The sequence below is a fragment of the Perca flavescens genome, chromosome 1 (assembly GCF_004354835.1).
Source record: "Perca flavescens isolate YP-PL-M2 chromosome 1, PFLA_1.0, whole genome shotgun sequence".
Taxonomy (NCBI): Eukaryota; Metazoa; Chordata; class Actinopteri; order Perciformes; family Percidae; genus Perca; species Perca flavescens.
Window position 1 is genome coordinate 20,771,453 of NC_041331.1, and position 19,211 is coordinate 20,790,663.

The 19,211-nt window shown below is 41.0% G+C and overlaps 2 protein-coding genes across 5 annotated transcripts in view; both read right to left on the minus strand.

Moving 5' to 3' along the window:
* Nucleotides 1-2: 2 nt before the first annotated feature.
* Nucleotides 3-3,671, minus strand: pabpn1l (PABPN1 like, cytoplasmic). The gene is made up of 6 exons (XM_028573014.1): nt 3,428-3,671; nt 2,289-2,409; nt 1,667-1,734; nt 1,471-1,577; nt 1,251-1,338; nt 3-701 (listed from the first exon to the last, which is right to left on the minus strand). Exons 1-6 carry the CDS (start codon nt 3,497-3,499, stop codon nt 372-374), a joined length of 786 nt encoding a protein of 261 aa, XP_028428815.1. The 5' UTR covers nt 3,500-3,671; the 3' UTR covers nt 3-371.
* Nucleotides 3,672-9,761: 6,090 nt separating this feature from the next.
* Nucleotides 9,762-19,211, minus strand: part of cbfa2t3 (CBFA2/RUNX1 partner transcriptional co-repressor 3) — a 39,506-nt gene continuing 30,056 nt past the window's right edge. For 2 of the 4 annotated variants that reach the window (XM_028576890.1, XM_028576882.1), the window contains exons 6-12: nt 17,745-18,028; nt 17,011-17,096; nt 15,633-15,924; nt 15,103-15,171; nt 14,347-14,400; nt 11,986-12,176; nt 9,762-11,446 (exon numbers count right to left, since the gene is read on the minus strand). In XM_028576890.1, the coding sequence (XP_028432691.1) occupies nt 11,066-11,446; nt 11,986-12,176; nt 14,347-14,400; nt 15,103-15,171; nt 15,633-15,924; nt 17,011-17,096; nt 17,745-18,028 (1,357 nt within the window). In that variant the 3' untranslated portion in view covers nt 9,762-11,065. The remainder of the gene's footprint in view (nt 11,447-11,985; nt 12,177-14,346; nt 14,401-15,102; nt 15,172-15,632; nt 15,925-17,010; nt 17,097-17,744; nt 18,029-19,211) is intronic. The other 2 variants (XM_028576900.1, XM_028576907.1) reach the window with 2 other exon arrangements.

Here is a 19,211-nt window from a genome sequence, read left to right on the forward strand (position 1 = left end):
GATAACTGGATCATAGTTTTATTTATTCACTTACATAGCAAGTTATACATAGGGAGGATTTATACATTGACATTGCAGGCAGCAACACAATACAGTTGCATCAGTTTGTAAAAACAGGAGGAGATGCAACTACATACCAATTTGAGGATTGTCCCATGCATTCACAGCAACATAAGCTTATAATGCAACCCCTCTGGCCACAGTCTTCACATCTCTTGAAGCACTGATGCAGGGATGCAACTTAGAAAAGGTATCTCTTCTGTCCATTCTGGCTCTCTCATAATACTCAACTCAGTAATGCCTGGAAAAAAAAATTCTTTTAAAATGATCAGTTCTATTCACCCACTTTAGTATTTATGCTGTGGGTAGTGCTAGCGCTGTTGAGGGTAGTGCTGTCCGCTTGACCCTGCCCCCAACTCCTCCGATGGTGGGGTGATGAGAAGAAGACATGGGTAACGTTTAGGCATCTGTTCTTGGAAGTCCATGTGTCCCCACGGTCTCTTCCCCACTGGGGGGCCTCCGTAGTAAGGGTGCGGCGTTTGATGTTGTGGCCTTGTCAACTGGTACCGGAACCTACCTCGAGAACTGTTTTGGTATCGAGGTGGACGGTAACCACGGCCTCTGCCTCTGGTGTGGCCGCCTCGGTGTCCTCCCCGGTCTGTGGTACTGATGCCTGGCATGTTGGTCCTCTTAGGCATGACCTGCAAGCCACACAACACTGGTTTTTACTGCACTGTTTAGGATGATTGATTGTTTGTTGAATGGCAAAACATGGCATTTATTTAGTAATAGAACAGAAAAAAAAACTAAATGTCTTGAAGCATAGAAAGACAAGTACAATTTATTCACATCTATGAGACCAGCTCAAAACGAGTCAAGCCCAAATTACAGGACCTTTTGGGTTTGTTTCTACTTCCAAACAGAGATTGAGGTTACAGTATACAGGACCAAATGGTATTTCTCAATTTAACACAGGGATAAGGATGAATCATAAGATAAGTTCTAAAAATTGCAGGATACACAGTATATGGTCATAAAGTGAGCTCTTCCAATCAAAATCTCACCTTAAAAAATGTGACCAAATCCAACACATGCACGTACCGGACCATCCATCCTAACATTTAAGGTTAGTTAGTAATACCCAGGGGGCTGTAAACTGTGTGCAATCCCTGAGATGTGACTGACTGCGAGTAGCTAACTAGTTTAAGGGTTTTCTCTAAAAGACTAACATGTAGTGTAATGCTCCTCACCTTAAGGACTCTTCCTCTGAACAAGGTCTCATGCAAACCAATAGCACTCTGCACAGAGTCTCTATCAGAGAACTCAATGTAAGCAAAGCTGTGAAAAAAGGGTTTAGAAAAGAGACAAACAAATAAACTTTGATGCAAACATGCTCAAGAGTTCCATCCTATGGTCAAACAGTGTCGGGTAGAATAAAAAGTATAAACTGTATGCACGAGTTGAACCCACCCCTTGGGATGGCCGGAGAACCTGTCGCACAGGATCGTAACCCGGTTGACAGGACCACAGCCGTTGAAATGGATCTCCAACTCATCTGCAGTAGCGCCATAGTCTACCTGGGATTTGTTCAATAGTGTGTCAGATCAGGTGTGTGAAGAAAAAAATTAAAAATAATTGCTCATTATGAGGAAAAGACAAGTCTTACATTTCCTACATAGACTGATCTGTTGTCTGCGTCTATCCTCTCCTCGGGAGTCATATTGTAGAAAGGTCCTGTGGAGGAAACAAAAACAAAACTGTACACACTGCTTTTGTGCATGCAATAGGAAGAAAACACTGCCTACACAGGGGGGTCACTCCAGGTGAAATGAACACTGATTATTTTACCAACACATCTTATCTCTTGCATCATCTTTCATAATACACATCCCATAATCTGGCCCCCCTCTGACTGCATCTCTGTTCTGAGGAGGAACCAAAAGGGAGGAAGGGCCGGGTGAAAGGGATGAGGGGACGCACACGGGCAGAAAATAGCCACAGGCAGCCAGGAGGACCCTTCTGGTTCTCTGGAGCTCAGTGCTTCGTCTCATTGGGCAGTGATGAGGCACATGTGAACACTGTTGTGACCACAGTGAAGCATCCCAGGTGTTTGCCAGATGGTGAAGGATGCAGCTACCTCACCTGCCTGGAGGCTGCAATGCTGCACACACCTGGCTAAAAATAAGCGGTTGAGGTTTCCCAAATGCATAATCAGTACTTAGCTGTACACCAATGTGACACAACAACAAACCACAAGGTGGGTAAGTAGACGCACGGGGCTGTCTCACCAGGCAGAGAGCTGCTGGTCAGAAGCTGCATGTCTACAGCATCACACCTCTCCTCCTCCTGTCTGTCGGTCTCTTCTTCCATCTCCAGCTCCTGAACTCTGGCCTTGATGGCCGCCAGCTCCTGAGACACACACAAGCATGGGAATCAGAACATGAATGCACTGGGGCTTTAAGCAAAATAAAACACAGAAAAATCTGACTCATGAAGTAAAAGGAATACATGAGAACCTCAAACACTTGAATAAAGAGCAGAAACATAATTGATAAATATGCTTTCATACAGGGCATAACGGGTCACTGAATGATAAGAATGAAAATGATGTGAATTATATGCTGTGGCCTTCAGAGTCAGGGGGGGTGGGGGGGGGGAGAGAATCAAAACACTAAATAAGTGAATATCTTTCAGATGAGTGGTGTTCCCTCAAACCATGTGTGGAGTCTATGATGATGAGCAATAATGCTGTTCTGGTGGCACATATCTTAAAGTACTATAGAGTTTTCCTTTATTTAAAAACACCCATCCGGGTATCGATAGTGATTTAAAAACATGCAGAGTTGTATTTTTATTGATCTGCTTTGCAATGAAAAACATTTTTTTCCCCCTTAAAAGTATTGGTTTGATAGGCTATCTGAAAATGAAATGACCAGGAGGTATGGACTTGGACAGAACTTACTTAACAAAATTGTCTATATACATATCTTGTGAATATCTTATTCAATCAAACATTTTAATCCGTGTGTGACTTGATTCGGCCCAGACAACTCCTAGTTTAACATGTAGCTGGCCTGAGGTTTCAGGACAGCTCGGTCTATACATTAAACAGGGTTTTACCATCAGTGACTGAACCACAATTTAGAACCACACTGTGTCCATAATACTTCAACCACAACACGCAGTGCGACTGATTGGCTCCAAGTCACTCAGCATGTTACATGGGAGGCGGCTCACTGATGTCGTTCTTTATGAACAGAACGTTTATCAGCGATATGTAACAACACCACATAGCATAGCTTAGGTTTGCGCTTGTTTGTCCAACGTCACAAATGCTCCTTTGTTAGTCCTATTGTACGTACGTGCGTACAAACTAACAAAGTGACAGCAGCACCCTTTTTCATTCACTTTAAACGACGATACCCACCGGGTCCTCGGCGAAATGTTCTCCGATAACCTCGCCCTCTAGGTAGCCGTACTCCAGTAGATTTTCCGCCATGCTCACTGCTCAAACATGGCATCTGCAAAGCGGACTGCAGCTTGCCCAAACCGCGACAAAAAAATAGGCTGTCTCCCGCAGGAAGGAAACAGCGTGATGGTTCACAAACGCGACACCTGACAGCATATGAGGTAAGCTAATAGATATCACCTGTGAATGAGACTCGCTGGATTGATTGACAGCGGCGCCCACGTGAGAGAAACGCTGGATGAGGATGTCTTCCCCCCATTGGCGCATCAACAAGGAGCCCTCCCCTTCTCTGCCCCCTAGTAGCCATCCCTCTCCCCACCTCGCCCCCATGATTTACAGTTCGAAAATTACAATGGTAGGATTTACGGTAAATGGTATGGCCTAATTCTTCACAATACATGAATTCGTTCAATAAATTTGGTTGTATTTAAAATGACATGGCATTTCTAAAAATGTTGTGCTGTAATTCATTTAAACTCACCTCTGCTCGCTCCTTAAGGAATGCTGCACTATCAAGTTTGCATGCTTCATGACATTTTGCCACGTCATAACAAGACAAGTACGTACATTAATGATGCCTTTTGTTTTAAAGTGTCCCAGTAAGCCGTATTTGTGAACAAGCATGCGATGGCGTAAACGTTTTTTTTTTTGCATTTTGTTGTCTTTGTACTTGTACTCTGCACATTGACAATAAAGTTGAATCAAATCTAATCTAATCTAATTATTTACACCCACGCTTTTCTTACTGTGACAGGTCAAGATGTTGCATTTTTCAGTGTAGGTTTCCTACACCTGAACATTAGAAAACCAAAAACCTTCTGACTTTAAACCACTGGAAAAACATGTTTATTAAATGAATAAATGCAAATGACAATCACTATGCAAACAACAAAACAACAAAATAACAAAATAACCCAATTCCAAAACATGATGTGACAATTATTGCAGGTTTTGACCAGCCTTTCATAATGTAAAATGGGAAAACAGAGGAAATAGGAAACGAGTTTAGGCTACTTAATCAATGTGCAGAGTTTATTTACCCATCCATTTTTTCCCTTTTATTTTCTTTGGTAGGCACTTTATTTTTGCTGTTGTTGGGCAAAAAAATCATAATAATATTTTAGCATATTTTAATTCAAGTGGTCTGAGAGAAAACTAGACTTCTGCACCTTCTCTTGGCTCTGTTTTCGGCTTCAGAAAATCTATCCATCAAGGGAGACTTTGGTCAATTACGGGTCATTTTAGAGAGAGAGTGTGTTCTTATTGGCTGTTTGCCCATGCAAGAAGATGGGAGAGGGAGAGATGCAGGAAAAGGTCTTACTCTCCTTTAAATTCTGGCTGTTTTTTTGCATTCTACTCACTGAAGATTTTAGAGTTATATTCTTTTCTGTCTGACAGTATCTGCTATAGTTGTTCATTGAGGCTACATGATGTTTATACTGAGTGAATTATTACTCATAACGCTATAATAACTGTTTTATGATTGCACCATTCCATTTCATGGAAATATTCTAGATGTCTTGTGTATTTTCTACACATTTCTCTAAATTTAGTCCGACATATTTGGCATCAATGAAAATATTGGGATCTCCAAAATAAGTTTGAGTATAAAGGAAGTTTTGCTGCGCAGCATTAGTCTGTAATGGCTGACTCACCGGGCAGGTAAAAGAACCTGGCCAGAATGGTCAATATATGTTAGATCAAATGAAAATGTTATTAAGTAGAAGATGTATGAACTTGTTTGAGATACACTGTCTATGAATATATGTTTTTAAGCATCAATACTTGTGACAGTGGAGTGAGCTTGTTTGTGATTTGTTTGTATAGCCTATATGATTTATGAAAATGAATAGCTTTGTTGAAATATATTTTCAAAAGCATATTTAATTATATAGTTTTTTTGGTATGCTATTTAGATCTGCTGCTATCATATTTCTGTAGACATGAGGGAATGCAATCATATGCCTTCTGAAGTTTACATAATAACTTTTTGTTAGTAATGATTCAATAACTATGGAGGATGCTGTCTCAGAATATGCCTGCACTTAAAAGAAGAAAGCAACAAGGGATTAATATTTAATTTCATGTTTTAATTACACAGTTACATTGTTCAACACAGACAATAACCTGAATTAGAATGTTTTACAGCTTCACACATCCAACAGAGCGAACAGTTAAAGAGCGGTATTAGCAACAGGGAGGAAAGCATGCAAGAAATAAATACAAATCAGAATTTAATTCTTCTGGCACAGTTAACTTCATCTAAAAACGGCAACAGGACCTTTTTGAAGAGGAAAATAAAACAAAAGGAGAAATATCTTCAAAGAGCCAACCTTTCCTACAGAAACATGTTTTTTTTCTGTAATAATGTATTGCACAAAACAGTATAGAATGCTTCCCTACACATAAAAAAAACATACACTTTTTTTCAATGTATGTACTGTAAAGGTAAAAACAGGACCATCCTGAGCCATAGCTTTGGAGAAAACACGTGCTGTATCCACTGTTTGCCACTTTAGCTTTCTACTGTAGCTATTCATCAGTGCCTGTTTCACAGAAAGGACGTGTCACCATCACATCAGATGAGCCTTGAAACTTCATTGGTAGAGTTACTGGTTGGGGTAGGGAGAGACAATTGCCAACCTGCTAATATTTGCCTTTTCTAAACATGCGTTTTGCCCATATCATGTACATAGTTAAACAAACAGAAAAGTGTCTGATGTAAAGTGTTCAGAGATCCTTGGATGATATTCACCACAGCAGAGCCCTTGCGTTTGCCATCTGTAATATCTTTACATAAAAAAGTATATGACACCTTGGCAGGAATCTCATTTGTTTCATGACTTAATGAAGCGTGCACACAGCGCAACCGAATATTGATCTTTTTGTATCCTGTCCAATGAAATCAGGAGGGAGAATCTCAGGGAAGGACAGTTTGCTTATCAGCTGCGACTTTTGTGGGACTGCAGTCTCATGTCCCAAACAATCGACCATTCCCTAATGCCGGGACATAACACAAAAACCTTAACCAAAGTGAAATCTAAAGAGAAAAAGTAAGCTTTTGGTTGTATTTTGGTCATTTAAAAGTGATCTACTGGGTTTAGTTTATCTGAGGGCTTACTTGCAGACAAGGAGGCACACGCAAAGCATTTAAGAGTTGAATGGAACCGTCATTACAATGTTGTTTTAATGCGGATATTGTACGCAAACACAGTATTTTACTGCACAAAGCTGTTGCTACATATTGTGAATCAATCTGCCACTACAGTCTGTCTGGGATGTTTCATTAAAGCTCTGAAAGTTTCAAGTAGTTTGTACAGAGACAAGAAGACAAGACAAGATTTTTTTTTTATAAAACACACACACACACACACCATCACCAGTCACACACAAACACACACACCATGCATTCATTTTATCTCTGCAAGGCTTTGTAACTGTAAGAACACGCAATCAGTAGGCTTTTCTAAAGGAGATGCTTCTATTATTTTTACAGAAGCACTATTCAATATGTAGACAACAAGCGCTTTGATTGCTTGAATAAGAATTCTACACATTTGAAACTCATTCATTAAGCATGCTCTTCACTCTTGTGCCCTGATTGTGTATATTTCAGACACTTTGGTTAACTGGTGTAGTGGAGCTCTAACCTTATTATTTCTGGTCTTTCAATACACACTGTGTCAAAGCCTATAATGGCAATAGAGTACTTTGGTCTGTGCTTTTATTGGTTTTGGACAACAAATGGCATGTGTTCAGTTTGGTAATATGCAGGTTTGACTGTAACAGTATGTGTGAGGTCTGGTGAGAATACATATTCTTCCACATAATGAGTAATGGCCATTCCTTTCAATATTATTATTATTATTATTATTATTTATTTATTTATTTATTTATTTTAATCAATTTTAGACATATTTCATATGATCGCTTTTGAATGTGCATTTCCATGTCTGCTCTCAGCCCAGCTTTTCAAAGTCCAGGTCAACCTCTGCTGGTTAGCTGTATGGTCACAGGAGGTAGCGAGTGTGAAGGGGGTTTATGAAGAGTGGTCTAGTGGTCTTGTGGGTAGTAGTGGAGGAATTAGACTTAATTGGGAAAAGGAAAAAATGACACAATAAGGCTGAGGTCAACACCATATCACGGTAATTGTAACACACATACATAAATGCTACACACAAATGCAGGGGTACCTTGCAGCTTATTCTATTTGAATTATGTGTCTTAGATAACCCAAATGAAATGATTCACTTCATCCATCTGTTGATGAACAAGTTTCCTATTCAACTCACTGCAAAAAGAAATGTTTTCCAAATTTGGTCCAAGTGTATATGAGGCCAACTTTGGTGGGTTAACAATGATCAATATTACATTTGTGTGAGTAAAGGCCTTGAGACTGTTTAACAAACGTGTTTACCAGAGGGGATCATATTGATGGAGCACGTGGAAAGGTCTGCAAAAAAATATAAAACCTAAAGAGGTGACGTTACTGTCTTGGCCTGGAATTAAAGACCTGTCCCAGATAATCAGCATATGCTCAACCTGCATCTTTACAAATAAACAATAATATGTAAAAATAAAAAAAAATAAAAAAAAGCAACATTACAAAGATTGGGTATCAAAATTAGCTTTGAGGTTTTGCTGTAGCTTAACACTGGCATATCACTTAATCCTACTGTAATGGCTTGTCCTGCACCTTGGGAGAAACAAACACTCCTAATCACACACACACACACACACACACACACACACACACACACACACACACACACACACACACACACACACACACACACACACACACACACACACACACACACATATACACACACACAGAGGTTGATGGGGACCAAGAGAGATAGGGTCACTACAGTGGCAGAAAGTTAAAAAAGAGTTAAATTAAAAAGTGAGTCACCACTTTGAATCTATTTGGACTTTTTTGTCAATACACACTGTTGAGTCCCCTTCTGCATGATGTAAATTGACATGGGGTGAATGAAGCACTTAACAATGACAGCATTTAGTCCCAATTGCGCCATCAATATCATCATACAAATGAAGACGATTACATTGAAACATAAACATGTTATTTAGTTGTTAATTTTCTTGGTGTCGTACAATGTAGATTTTTTAAATATTGCAAATTAAGGCCTAATTAATTAATTAATTAGTTCAGAATATGTTCTGGAAGTCTTGTAGTGTACAGCCACTCTTAATCGTTTTTCAGCTACACGCATTGTGGTACCACTTTACCTCTGTTACCAACAGTCTCCTCCACTCAGGGTCACACTTTGATTCAAGTGAAAATTGAAATTGTTTTTAACTTGTATGAGAGAGAAAAAATGAAATTTGAGAAATAAATGTACTGTGAGAAAATCATATTCTGGACATTAAACTTTAAAGGTTTCTGTTATTTGGCAAACACATTTTTGGACCTCTTTAAATACTATGTACATTCACATTAAGTTACTGATGTTACTTTAAATATATTTATATGTATCTATATTATATGACACCCTATGGGCAGTTGCTGAGGTTCCATTCAGTAGCTGAATTCTCTTCATATTGCACCTCCGTCCTCTCACTGTCTTACAATGCGAGCAATACAAAATATTCTACAAGAGGGGTTTTCATCTCATTAATATAGATACATCAAATCAAACAATAAGTACAATGTGGGGCTTCCTCTCATAAGTGAGTGTCCTCCTTACTCTGACTTCACTGCTCAGCCCAAACTTAAAGGAGGAAAAATGAAAAGGTAACAAAATCAAAACAAAGTCCATCTTTCTGGATATACACAAGGGCAGCACATGTGGACATCAGCGACAAGAGACATTATTGAAATTTGAAAAGAGGAACAATATCTACAAGCAGGTTCAAACCCTTCCCACATGACTGCTCCGAGGCTCTGTCCAAAGCAGGCTGGGGATAGGGGCAGACTAGAGTCATGTAGTCGGGGAAGAGCGTAGAAGGGAGGTGTGGGGTGAGGGGAGGTAGAAAGAGAGAGGAGAACCAAGTCTACACCGCCCTTTTACTAGGCTCTTTCATCTGTTTATCATGCTTTGGAAAAGGAGGGAGTGAATGTAAAGGTAACAGCTATTCCTTGAAATATCTCCTCGTTGTGGATCTTAGAAAAACAACTTACAAACAATCTTCTCATACTTCGTAGTAGGCAATGCCTTCTTGGACATTGTTTCCAAGCTTGTTTTGAGGTTTTTGGCAGCTCCTTTGCCATGTAGTATGTATTTTCATCTCCTTTGAGGCCGTGTAGCTTTTGCTTTCCTCTTTTTTTCCTCTCTTTCCTCTCAGTTACCTTTTACAAAAAAATCACACTGTGGCAGGGTTTCCATCCATTTCATTAAGTCTTTCTTGTAGGCAAATTCACAGCATTGTCCATATTTACTAGTCTGGGCCATCACTGATGAATCGCTGTAGTTGTGTCCAGACTGCAGGAGGCAGCTGCAGATCAAAGCAGGTCACAGTTTTGTTTTTTTAAATGTCTTGACTATCACTGGGTCCCATTCTGCAGCTTCTCTGCAGCCTGGTCCTCTCAGGGCTGGCTTGTCTGCTGAGGAGGTGATGTTGCTTTGCGTTTGGTTAAAAGATGAGTGCTTCTCCTTATCGCTTACTTACTCACTTTGGCAGTGTCATACAAAGGTTTGGATCATGTTGTTTTTCATCTTTGAATTCATTTGGGTTCACAATGGTGCAGAGAGGTGAGTCCGGTGTAGATTTTCTTGGCTCGCTAGCAAGGTAGTTAGCAGTTTAAATTAATTTATTTTCATATCATTATTATCGTCATCATCATTAGCATCATCAGCATCAGTACTATTCTTTATTTAGAATATTTGGACTTTTCTTTATTTTCCCTTAAAGCCAGAAAGAAACATTTAATAAATACTAAGCTGTGTTGAGGAATTAATCGCACCACAGGTTTTTCCCCTTCCCTCATCCATTTGAAAAAAGGTATTTTGTCCTTGCCTGTCTCCATTAGGACACTGTAGAATAAGTGCCACATCAGTGAACTGTTTGCACTGGTAGTGCACATCTTAGGGCTGAGTAAAGTTTTCTCATTGGTGCTAAATTAAAGGGAAGTTCATCTAAGTGCTAAGCAGCCTGGTCATCCCGCCATCAATGTAGCCTTACCACAGCCCTTGTCTTTTGTCCTTATGTGGACAGTATTTAATGTGCTTACATTACTGAGGGCACATCTTAGTCACATCTTCAAGTCAAAGCTCATGTTTTCAGCAAACACATCTGATATGTTTCTGTGACTGAACACAGATATAGGAGACACTTTTCATGCTCTCCACTACATTGAACCCCAGGCTGGAATCTTTGTATTTGTGGCTGTGGTTGTGAAAGAGACAAAGACAGAAAAGGTATTTTTGGGGGGGAAGGTGACCAGTTGAGGAAAACAGTATATCATCAGGTAGTGAGAAGATTTTCAGAAGAGCTTAGGATAAGAAGGATAAAAAGGACTGAAGTAGGGGAGGAGGAAAGGGAGCAGTGTGCGATGAAGATTCCTCAGTTTGGTTTTGTGTGGAGTGTGGGCATCGTTGCATCAATATGCAGGGAAGGGACAAGGGTCAGACGTCAGCGAGAGGTGGCATCCAATAGGGCGGGGGTAGCTGGAGTTGTGGAGCGAGAGGCACTGCTGGAACTGCTCTCCTTGGGGCTGGCAGAAAGACTTCCACTGCCGCTGCCAGCCCCTCCTGCAATACTGCTCTGGGCTGCCAAGGACAAGGCTCCTGGAGGAGTGCTCTCCGTGTGGGTGGGTGGGGCACCTGAGGATGCTGAGGAGGAGGAGGGGTTGCCTAGAGGGACACTGCTACCCCCTGGCATCCCCTGCAGGCCTTGACCACAGACATGGTGGTGCTTCTCCCAGTCTTTGTGTTGGCAGAAAGAGCCGCAGTAGCGAGCCGTGTTGCAGCCGCTGCACGTCTCACTGGCTTTCCTCCCGCAGTTCCAGCAGCTCTGTTGAGACAGTGGGGAGAGAGTGGGTTGATAAAAATAAGTCTCTTTTTTGTCCCAGGAAAGCACAATGTCTTATCTTTTTTTTACATACATACAGTATATGTTAAAACCTAACATCTTCGTAAACAAGTCCTTTATGATCTTTGCCTCATCATCATTTTCTGCTGTTACTCTTTGCACAGGGATTTGATTTAAAGGCTTTACGTCCTGGTCCAACGCCACTGGTTTGTGTTACCAGCAGGTGGTGGTCAACTGCTCTGTAATGGCCTCAGCCTGGCACTCTGCTCCAACCATCTGGGTCTGTCTGCTTTTATTTACACAGACAACTGGACTGCTTCTGCAATAATTATGACAACATGGTGCAGCACCAAACCAAGAGCAGCCAGCTGTATGAATTACACAATACAGGATAACTTAGAAGATAAGGGGAACAAAGTGAAGGGTAATGGATGGAGCAAAAGAGGCTTGAGTAAGGAATTAGAGGTGAGAGGTGAAAGGAGAATGAGGCGGAATGTAGGTGAGGGGTCTGTGATGCTCACTTCACTGGAGTCCTCCTGCTGGTTGATGACTGTTAGTGCATCCTCAGAGGCTTGCCTCTTGGCCTCAGCCAGCGCCCTCTCCATCTTAGAGCGTTCGGCTGAAATCATCTCATGAGCTTTCCTCTCGGCGTCTGACACCGCCTTCTGCAGCTCTGACATCGCCTGTCGCTTAACCTCATTCACTGCCTCCTCTGAGAGAGAGGAAGAAAGAGAGGTGTTAGTGCTTACGACCATCGTCCCATCCTGCCTGCTCTGTCATCCTTTATTGAGGCTCTTTAAGCTGCCATCTTGTTGTATCTCAGCGAGCAGATGTACATCATCCAAGATTTAAAACTTTCTGCCAGAAAAGGGAAACAGCCAGACTTCAATTATTAATTTAGAGGCGTCTGGCCACAATAATTTCCAGTGCTGACAACAGCAGATGTGTCCTAAGTTTTGTCACTAACTTGGCTTTTCAATCCACATCCTGGGATTCCCTGTTTTCATGATTGTCATCTTGTCATAAGAAAAATTTTAATAGAATTTGTGAAACAGAGTTAACAGTGAAAAGTGGATAATTCCCCCCACAGTGGGCATGTGTATCCCCTACTGCAGGGCTTCCCACAAAGTAGATTTTATCACCCGGCCTTTTGTTCTTCCAGCAGAAGCACAAGACTGTTTGAGAAGACTGTGTTTTTACAACAGGCAGGTGTGTAGACTTTCCAGATAGCAGTCTAAAATAGAAACTTCCCGCAGTCTCCTCTCAGTAAGAAGCAGGAGTGATTACATTTAGCCATCTTTCATATTGGCCTCATGGTGCACAACAAATGTACAGTACATGTTTTCTCGTAGGGCTTTGCATCTGAGAAATAGGTTTCTGCAGCATTTTTAAAGATATAATATGTAATATTTCTGCAACAAATATGTTATATATATTTTTAGTTGTGTGCTTACATTATCCCAAATGTTTCCAACAATGTTCAAACCATTTTAATCACAGACCGTGTCATTTGGTCCCCTGTCAATGGCGTCATATAACCTTTTACCCCTCTAGTTACTAACTTCTGTCAAAACACGAGAAATACCAGATATGTTTGAGAGCAATTGTAAATCATACAATGTCAAAGAATTATACTAGGTAACACAGCATCGTTTTTTTCATTAATTACATGCCACTTTGCAACACAGTAATACAGTATTATTGATATGATATTTCAATATGGATATATCACGTAATAATAATAATAATAATAATAATAATAATAATAATAATACATTGACAAGTGACTCATGCTAATGCTTGGTGTATAAAAAACGTATGGTAACGTTATAAGGGTACAACAACGTTCAACGCGGTCATAAAGTTATTCTTAATATAATTGTTTTGCCCACAGTTAACAGCACTGGGCTACCCCACGATTACATTTGCCACGTGATGTTAGCTGTAAGTGGCTATCCAGGTGTGTTAGGCCAATCAAGTATGGAAGTGAGACTGAAACTGTTCTTTCCACTGCTCCCTATTTCATCCAGTCAATGTTTGTTTGAGAGGGCACTCATAAATAACTGTCACTTTTCCTCGCCGCTCCACTCTACTTGTTTCAAACTACTGTGCAAAAAGATAGGCAGCGGGAGAGCCTTATCCAACACGATACTGTGTCTATGCGCATGGCTGTGTATATATGCATGTCTGAATTTCGTTCCTATGCTTAAAAGTTAGTATTCTGTCAATCCTGTCAACATACAGTCACACTCAGACACATGTCTCAATGCTTTCCTTCATCCCATCATTCCCTCTGTACCTTTATCCTGCATTTCATTTCTACTCCTTTATTATTTTTCTTATACCCTTCCTTATTCTCTCCTTCTTATACCTCTCCTTTTCTCTCCAAAGCACTATCTGTATTATCCCAAGCTTCTCAGTTATCTGGCCTAATGCATGCACCACTAAGATTAGTTTGCAAATTTAATTAATTCTTATCAAGGAGACTGCATAGCAGATGCTAGGGCAATTAGCACTTAATGGAAAACACAGGGACAGCAATATTAGCGTTTTAATTCCACAGGGATTTAGCAAGTCCCTGAGACATGTTATTTCTGTCTGCTTTTTCACACTTCAGATCTTATTTTTCAAAAGCACTGTAGTCTCTCAACCTGAAACAGACTAATTAAAAGGCTACTGAGGTGACACATACTTACATATACATACATACATACATATACATTAATACATACATATATATATATATATATATATATATATATATATATATATATATATATATACACACACACACACACACACACACACACACACACACACACACACACACACACACACACACACTAGAGGTGGAGATGTTCGAATTGAGATATGTTACTCACCCTGCCTGTTTTGAAGGTGCTTTAGTGCTGGGGAGAGCGGGATGCTTGCAGTACCTGTATTATAAACAACTGCAATTAAAAGAGCTTTTTCTGCTGGTGAAAATGCAGCACAGTATTTTGCCGACAGCAGCAGCATCTTTCCTCCACAGGGTATTGGAGAATGACTGCAACATAATAGTGCTGGGACTGGGGCGGAACAAGGTGTAAGCAAGATGACTCCTGGGATGGGCTCTATCTAACATGCAGTATACAAGAAGGCCCATGCAATGCAACACTTCCACCTGCTTCCCCTTGGCCATAAACTGAGCCAAAAAATCACAACCAATGATTAATATTATTTTGTCTGTATATATAAATGTCTGTATTTGATTCACTTTAGTAACACGTTTGTGTACTTTGCATGAGGCTAGAAAAAAATCCCAATAACAAGAGATACAATTTGAGTGTATGTTTCTCAAGCCAATGGAGACACATTAAGCTCCAACCTGTGCTGCGCTGCTGTGGTCTGCCTTGGGCCAGGTGACTGCATTTTCACTGCAGCTTTAACTGCAGTGGCCTTTCTTAATGGTGACAGATGGAGGGCATTTAGCCCTAATGACACAGAGGGCCTCCAATCCTCTGCCCTGATGAACCTATGGCCGTAAGGCCTATGCTCTGTGGCCGGGGTAGACTGATGATGGTGACTGTGTGTGTTGTGTTACTCTGTGTGAAGTCAATCATGAAGACAATAGAGAGAAGGGGATGCTTGGCTCTTACCAGCTTTCCGCCAGATTTCTTCTGGCAGGTATCCTGAGGGAGGCCTGTGTAAGAAGTCTCTGTGGATCTCTGAAACACACAAGCAGGCACACGCTCAGTCTCAATTACACACAGTGATAGACTCTTGATCTGCACAAACACACATCCACAAGTCTCCCCTATAGTTTCCAATTCTGTTTTTGGGACCAATAAAACTAGGTTTATGGCAACATCAGTAAATAAGATCAACTTTTTCAACCATTTCTGGGAAGGAATGAGAATACGGCAGTTAGAAGTGAATCTTAATTATGAATGAGCATGCTGGCAGCATAAGGGGGCAATCAGCAGATTAAAGATCCAGGATGTTGCAACTCGATTTGTATTGCTTCACAGTATGAGCTAAAATTTGTAAATTTCCAGAAAAATATGATAATCTAACTGACTTTTTGTGTCTTAATTAATATATTTAGGCATGTTCAGCATTCTACATAAGCCCTACCTTGCTGTGAGTGCTTTGCTTTGCCAAACAAACCTTGTGTGTGTTTGTCTACCTGTCTGTCTGCCTGTCTGCCTTTCAGAAGCCGAGGAAGTTCCTATGGGCAGTGCCTCGCTGCTGCTAGCTGTGTTGGAGGAGGAGTTGTGGTGAGGAGTAGGAGGAGGAAGAGGAGGAGGAGGAGGAGGAAGGCAGTGCTGTCCGTTGCTCCCACCTTTTTTCATCTCCTCCACGTCGCTGTAGCGCCGAATCCAGTGGTTCATCTCCTCCCGGTCTGCCTCCTGGCAGCGTCGCAGTACCGTTAGAGAGCGACGCGTCTTCTCCACCATGTCCATGATGCAGTTCAGAAGCTGCAATGGGACAGGATTTAGGATGGATGAAACTTATTGATAAAGGAACAAAAGAAGTTTGACAGTACTCCATTTAGTTGCAAATGCAAATCCCTACGTCCCAAAAACATGTCCAGCTAAAACCTCATAATCTACACAACACAGTAGTAGAGCTTGTGAAATGAACCAAACTTGATAAATCCTTAAAAAAACATTATATATCATAGCAACAAACAAAGACAGTTTGAAAAGGAAAGATTTACTCTTGAAGCTGTAAATCTAAACACTATTTTAATCTGTCCCAAAGCACATTCCGCCAGGCAGACGTGCATGTTTCCGTCTCGGCCTATCTGTTCATAGATTGTGTGCTTGTCAGTGAATTTCAATGTCTAAGAGCACTACAACAACAATAATGTAACAGCTGGGCTGCTGATGAAAAAGTTGAGCCAATTCCTTCCACCCTTCTGCTCCACTCCTTGCCAACTCAACAGATTTCCTCTCTTTTCTCTCCTCCCCCCCCTACTGTTGTAAACATTTTTTTGTGTCATTTTTTTTCCACGGTGCCCTGTGTTTCCAGACCCGGCCCAGTCTGGTAAATGGGTTTAGCACGGTTGACATTCAATCCATATCATTTTTCCCATTCATCTTTCCCTCTCTCTCTCTGTCTCTGCCTCCTCTCCTCTATCTCTCCATTCCCTCCCTCCCTTCTGAGTTAGCTATATTTATTTCAGTGAAGTGTTTCTAATTTGGCAGGGGTCCAGGTCTGGCCGGTTCTCTCCATGACTGCAGCTCTTCTCTCAGCTGCTCTCCCCAGCTGGAGCTGCGCTCTGCTGGGTCCTGAGCTCCATCTGGGGCCCTGTTTCTGTGTGTGCGTGTCTGTCTGTGTGTGTCTAGCGAACATGATTTTATCTCCATGGAGTTGGATGCCAGGAAGCCAGATAGGTGTCTGTCTGTTGTTAATTCACCACATTGGCACAGACCTCTTATGGTCAGCTGTCTTTAATCACCTACCGACCTCTTAGTATTTTTTCCCCAGTGATTCATTATGTTTATGGGTGAAACAAAGAGCTGGTTGACATTAAACATGGCTAATATGCTGATACGTACATTATCTAGGTGCTTCCATTCCTCTGCCCACTCTCGATCTGTAAGACGGTGGTCAATCACCTCCTCTTGGCGGGCTCCATGCACTGCTAAAAGACAAAAACATGGTTCAGATACAACACATATACAGTATACTGTATTACTGACCCAAAGCAGCAAAATACCGCCTGATGAGCTGAGTTCTTTCACAACTTAAACTCCATTTATAGAAGTAAACTGAAAATGTTTCTATTTTCACACACTTACGATAAGTTACTGTGTGTTTATCCATGTTTATAGTTTGTGTCTGTGGGGTGGGTGAGAGTTAATTCATTCCTTGTGATGGGTGGGATGGATTTTTATTTTCTCTTTATTTTTTGGGTATTGTTTTATTGTCTTGTATTGTATCAACCATCAATTTAATTATTAAAGTTCAATTTCAAACATAATAGCATATCATGTGCCTGTGCTACAGCCTCATGTCTAATCAGTGAGACAATTTGGTTAAGAATTCATCTTTCCTTTTGGGAAAGCAGAAGGAAGGCATATATGGTAGCCACAGTTGTAGCATATAGGCATGTTTGGATGTGGTCTTTATATAGACACATTGCCACAAGGATAATCACACTGCACTGACAACTGGCCTTTGTTCTCTACATGCACCCCACTTACATATACACCAGCCAATAGTCTTCACCATATAACCGAGGACTGTAGATCTATAGCTTTAACTAACACTGTGAATGCAGCAGTCCTACCTGTCTGCCGGTGCCTGTCTCGGGTGTCGCGGTGTTCATTATGTCTGTAAGCGTCCCTGTATTGGTGTGCCAGGGCCATGTCTTCTAAGCGATAGTGTTGGGGTCCCACTTGGGGGTTGGGTGGGTGGGGCAGGCCATTAGGCGGGTGTGTGGCGAGGCCGTTGGGAGGTGGGTGAGCAGAAAGACCCGTGCCGGGGCTGAAGCGTTGACTGGGGCTGATGGTGCAGGGCCTTTTAGCCAGGTGCTCCGGATGCAACCCGTCTCTCTCTGAGCTGTCTTTGGTCCTGTAGAGGAGGACAGGATCGTGGGTTAAAACACTCAGTGATACTATAAATATGGCATGACTTACCATATTACTATTTAATGTGGCGACTATAATAATAGGTAGTGTAGGAACCTATGACTCCGATATTCTTTTAAGAAATTAATTTAGTAGAAAGTAGACCCTGAGCAAACTACTGTATCAAGAAAGACTTGAAACATCCAGAATTTAAAAACATAAAATGAAAGTTGAACGATTGGACACAGACTGCAGCCTTTTTCCAGATGTGTGGTACATTATGACATACAACAAAACAAATCTTTCTTGTACAATTCAGTGTTTATTCGACAATATGTTATGCTATTGCACAGCCAGACTGCATCTCATAAGATCTGTTTCCACTACCACTTTTACCATTATTTCCCAAAAGTCCACCCAAGAATCAATTTTAGCTGCTTTAGATAAATTCTAGATCAATCAGAAATTGTTTTGATGCTAACGTGACTAACCTCATTTATAAATAATCTGCCACTGAATGGCTCATTTCTCACTTCAGTTTTATTCAGAAACTGATTTTTGACACTGTGTTAATGTCTGAAGGGAGAGAAATAACTTTTGTACGGCCTCCTAGTCCATCTATTGCCTCGCCAGACCACAATGAGTAATGTGAAAACTGCGGGATGGATTTGCCAGGCTAAATAAGCAATGCCAGAATATTACTTCATAGTTCAGGAAAACATCCAAAGACCAGAATGCCCTTAAAATCAGATCAATGGGCAAAACATTGCCTGCTGTATAAACATGCCAAACAAATAGACAGATATGATTAATTTCATGATGTTTGATTGGTTGTGTCTGAGTTCACAATAAACTGTCACGACAATTCATTTTCAAAGATCACAGCATTTATTATTGTGGACTATACCTGTTCAAGGAGTGTCTAGCAAGGAACACAAACATGTTGTTTTTTTAAAGTTCAACAACTCCAACATGGTATATGCAAACACACTTCCTGACACACACACTCACACACACACATAAGTATTCCTGCTGAGAGCTGCTTGTTGTTCAGTTACAGTAAGGCAGTGCCCCACCAAAGCTTTTGCACAGCTGTACACCATATGTATCAAACAAAGCCAAGTCCAACTGTACACCATGCGTCTCAAGCTCTTAATCTGAATATCCTCTCAGCCAACTCTTAGATT

Bases quoted from the DNA above. Each gene is read 5' to 3' on its own strand.
- pabpn1l (XM_028573014.1), bottom strand. From the start codon at position 3,499: ATGGCGGAAAATCTACTGGAGTACGGCTACCTAGAGGGCGAGGTTATC. The intron at 2,410-3,427 runs GTGGGTATCGTC...TGTGTGTCTCAG, and splicing joins AACATTTCGCCGAGGACCCG to GAGCTGGCGGCCATCAAGGC. The intron at 1,578-1,666 runs GTAAGACTTGTC...AACAAATCCCAG, and splicing joins GATCAGTCTATGTAGGAAAT to GTAGACTATGGCGCTACTGC.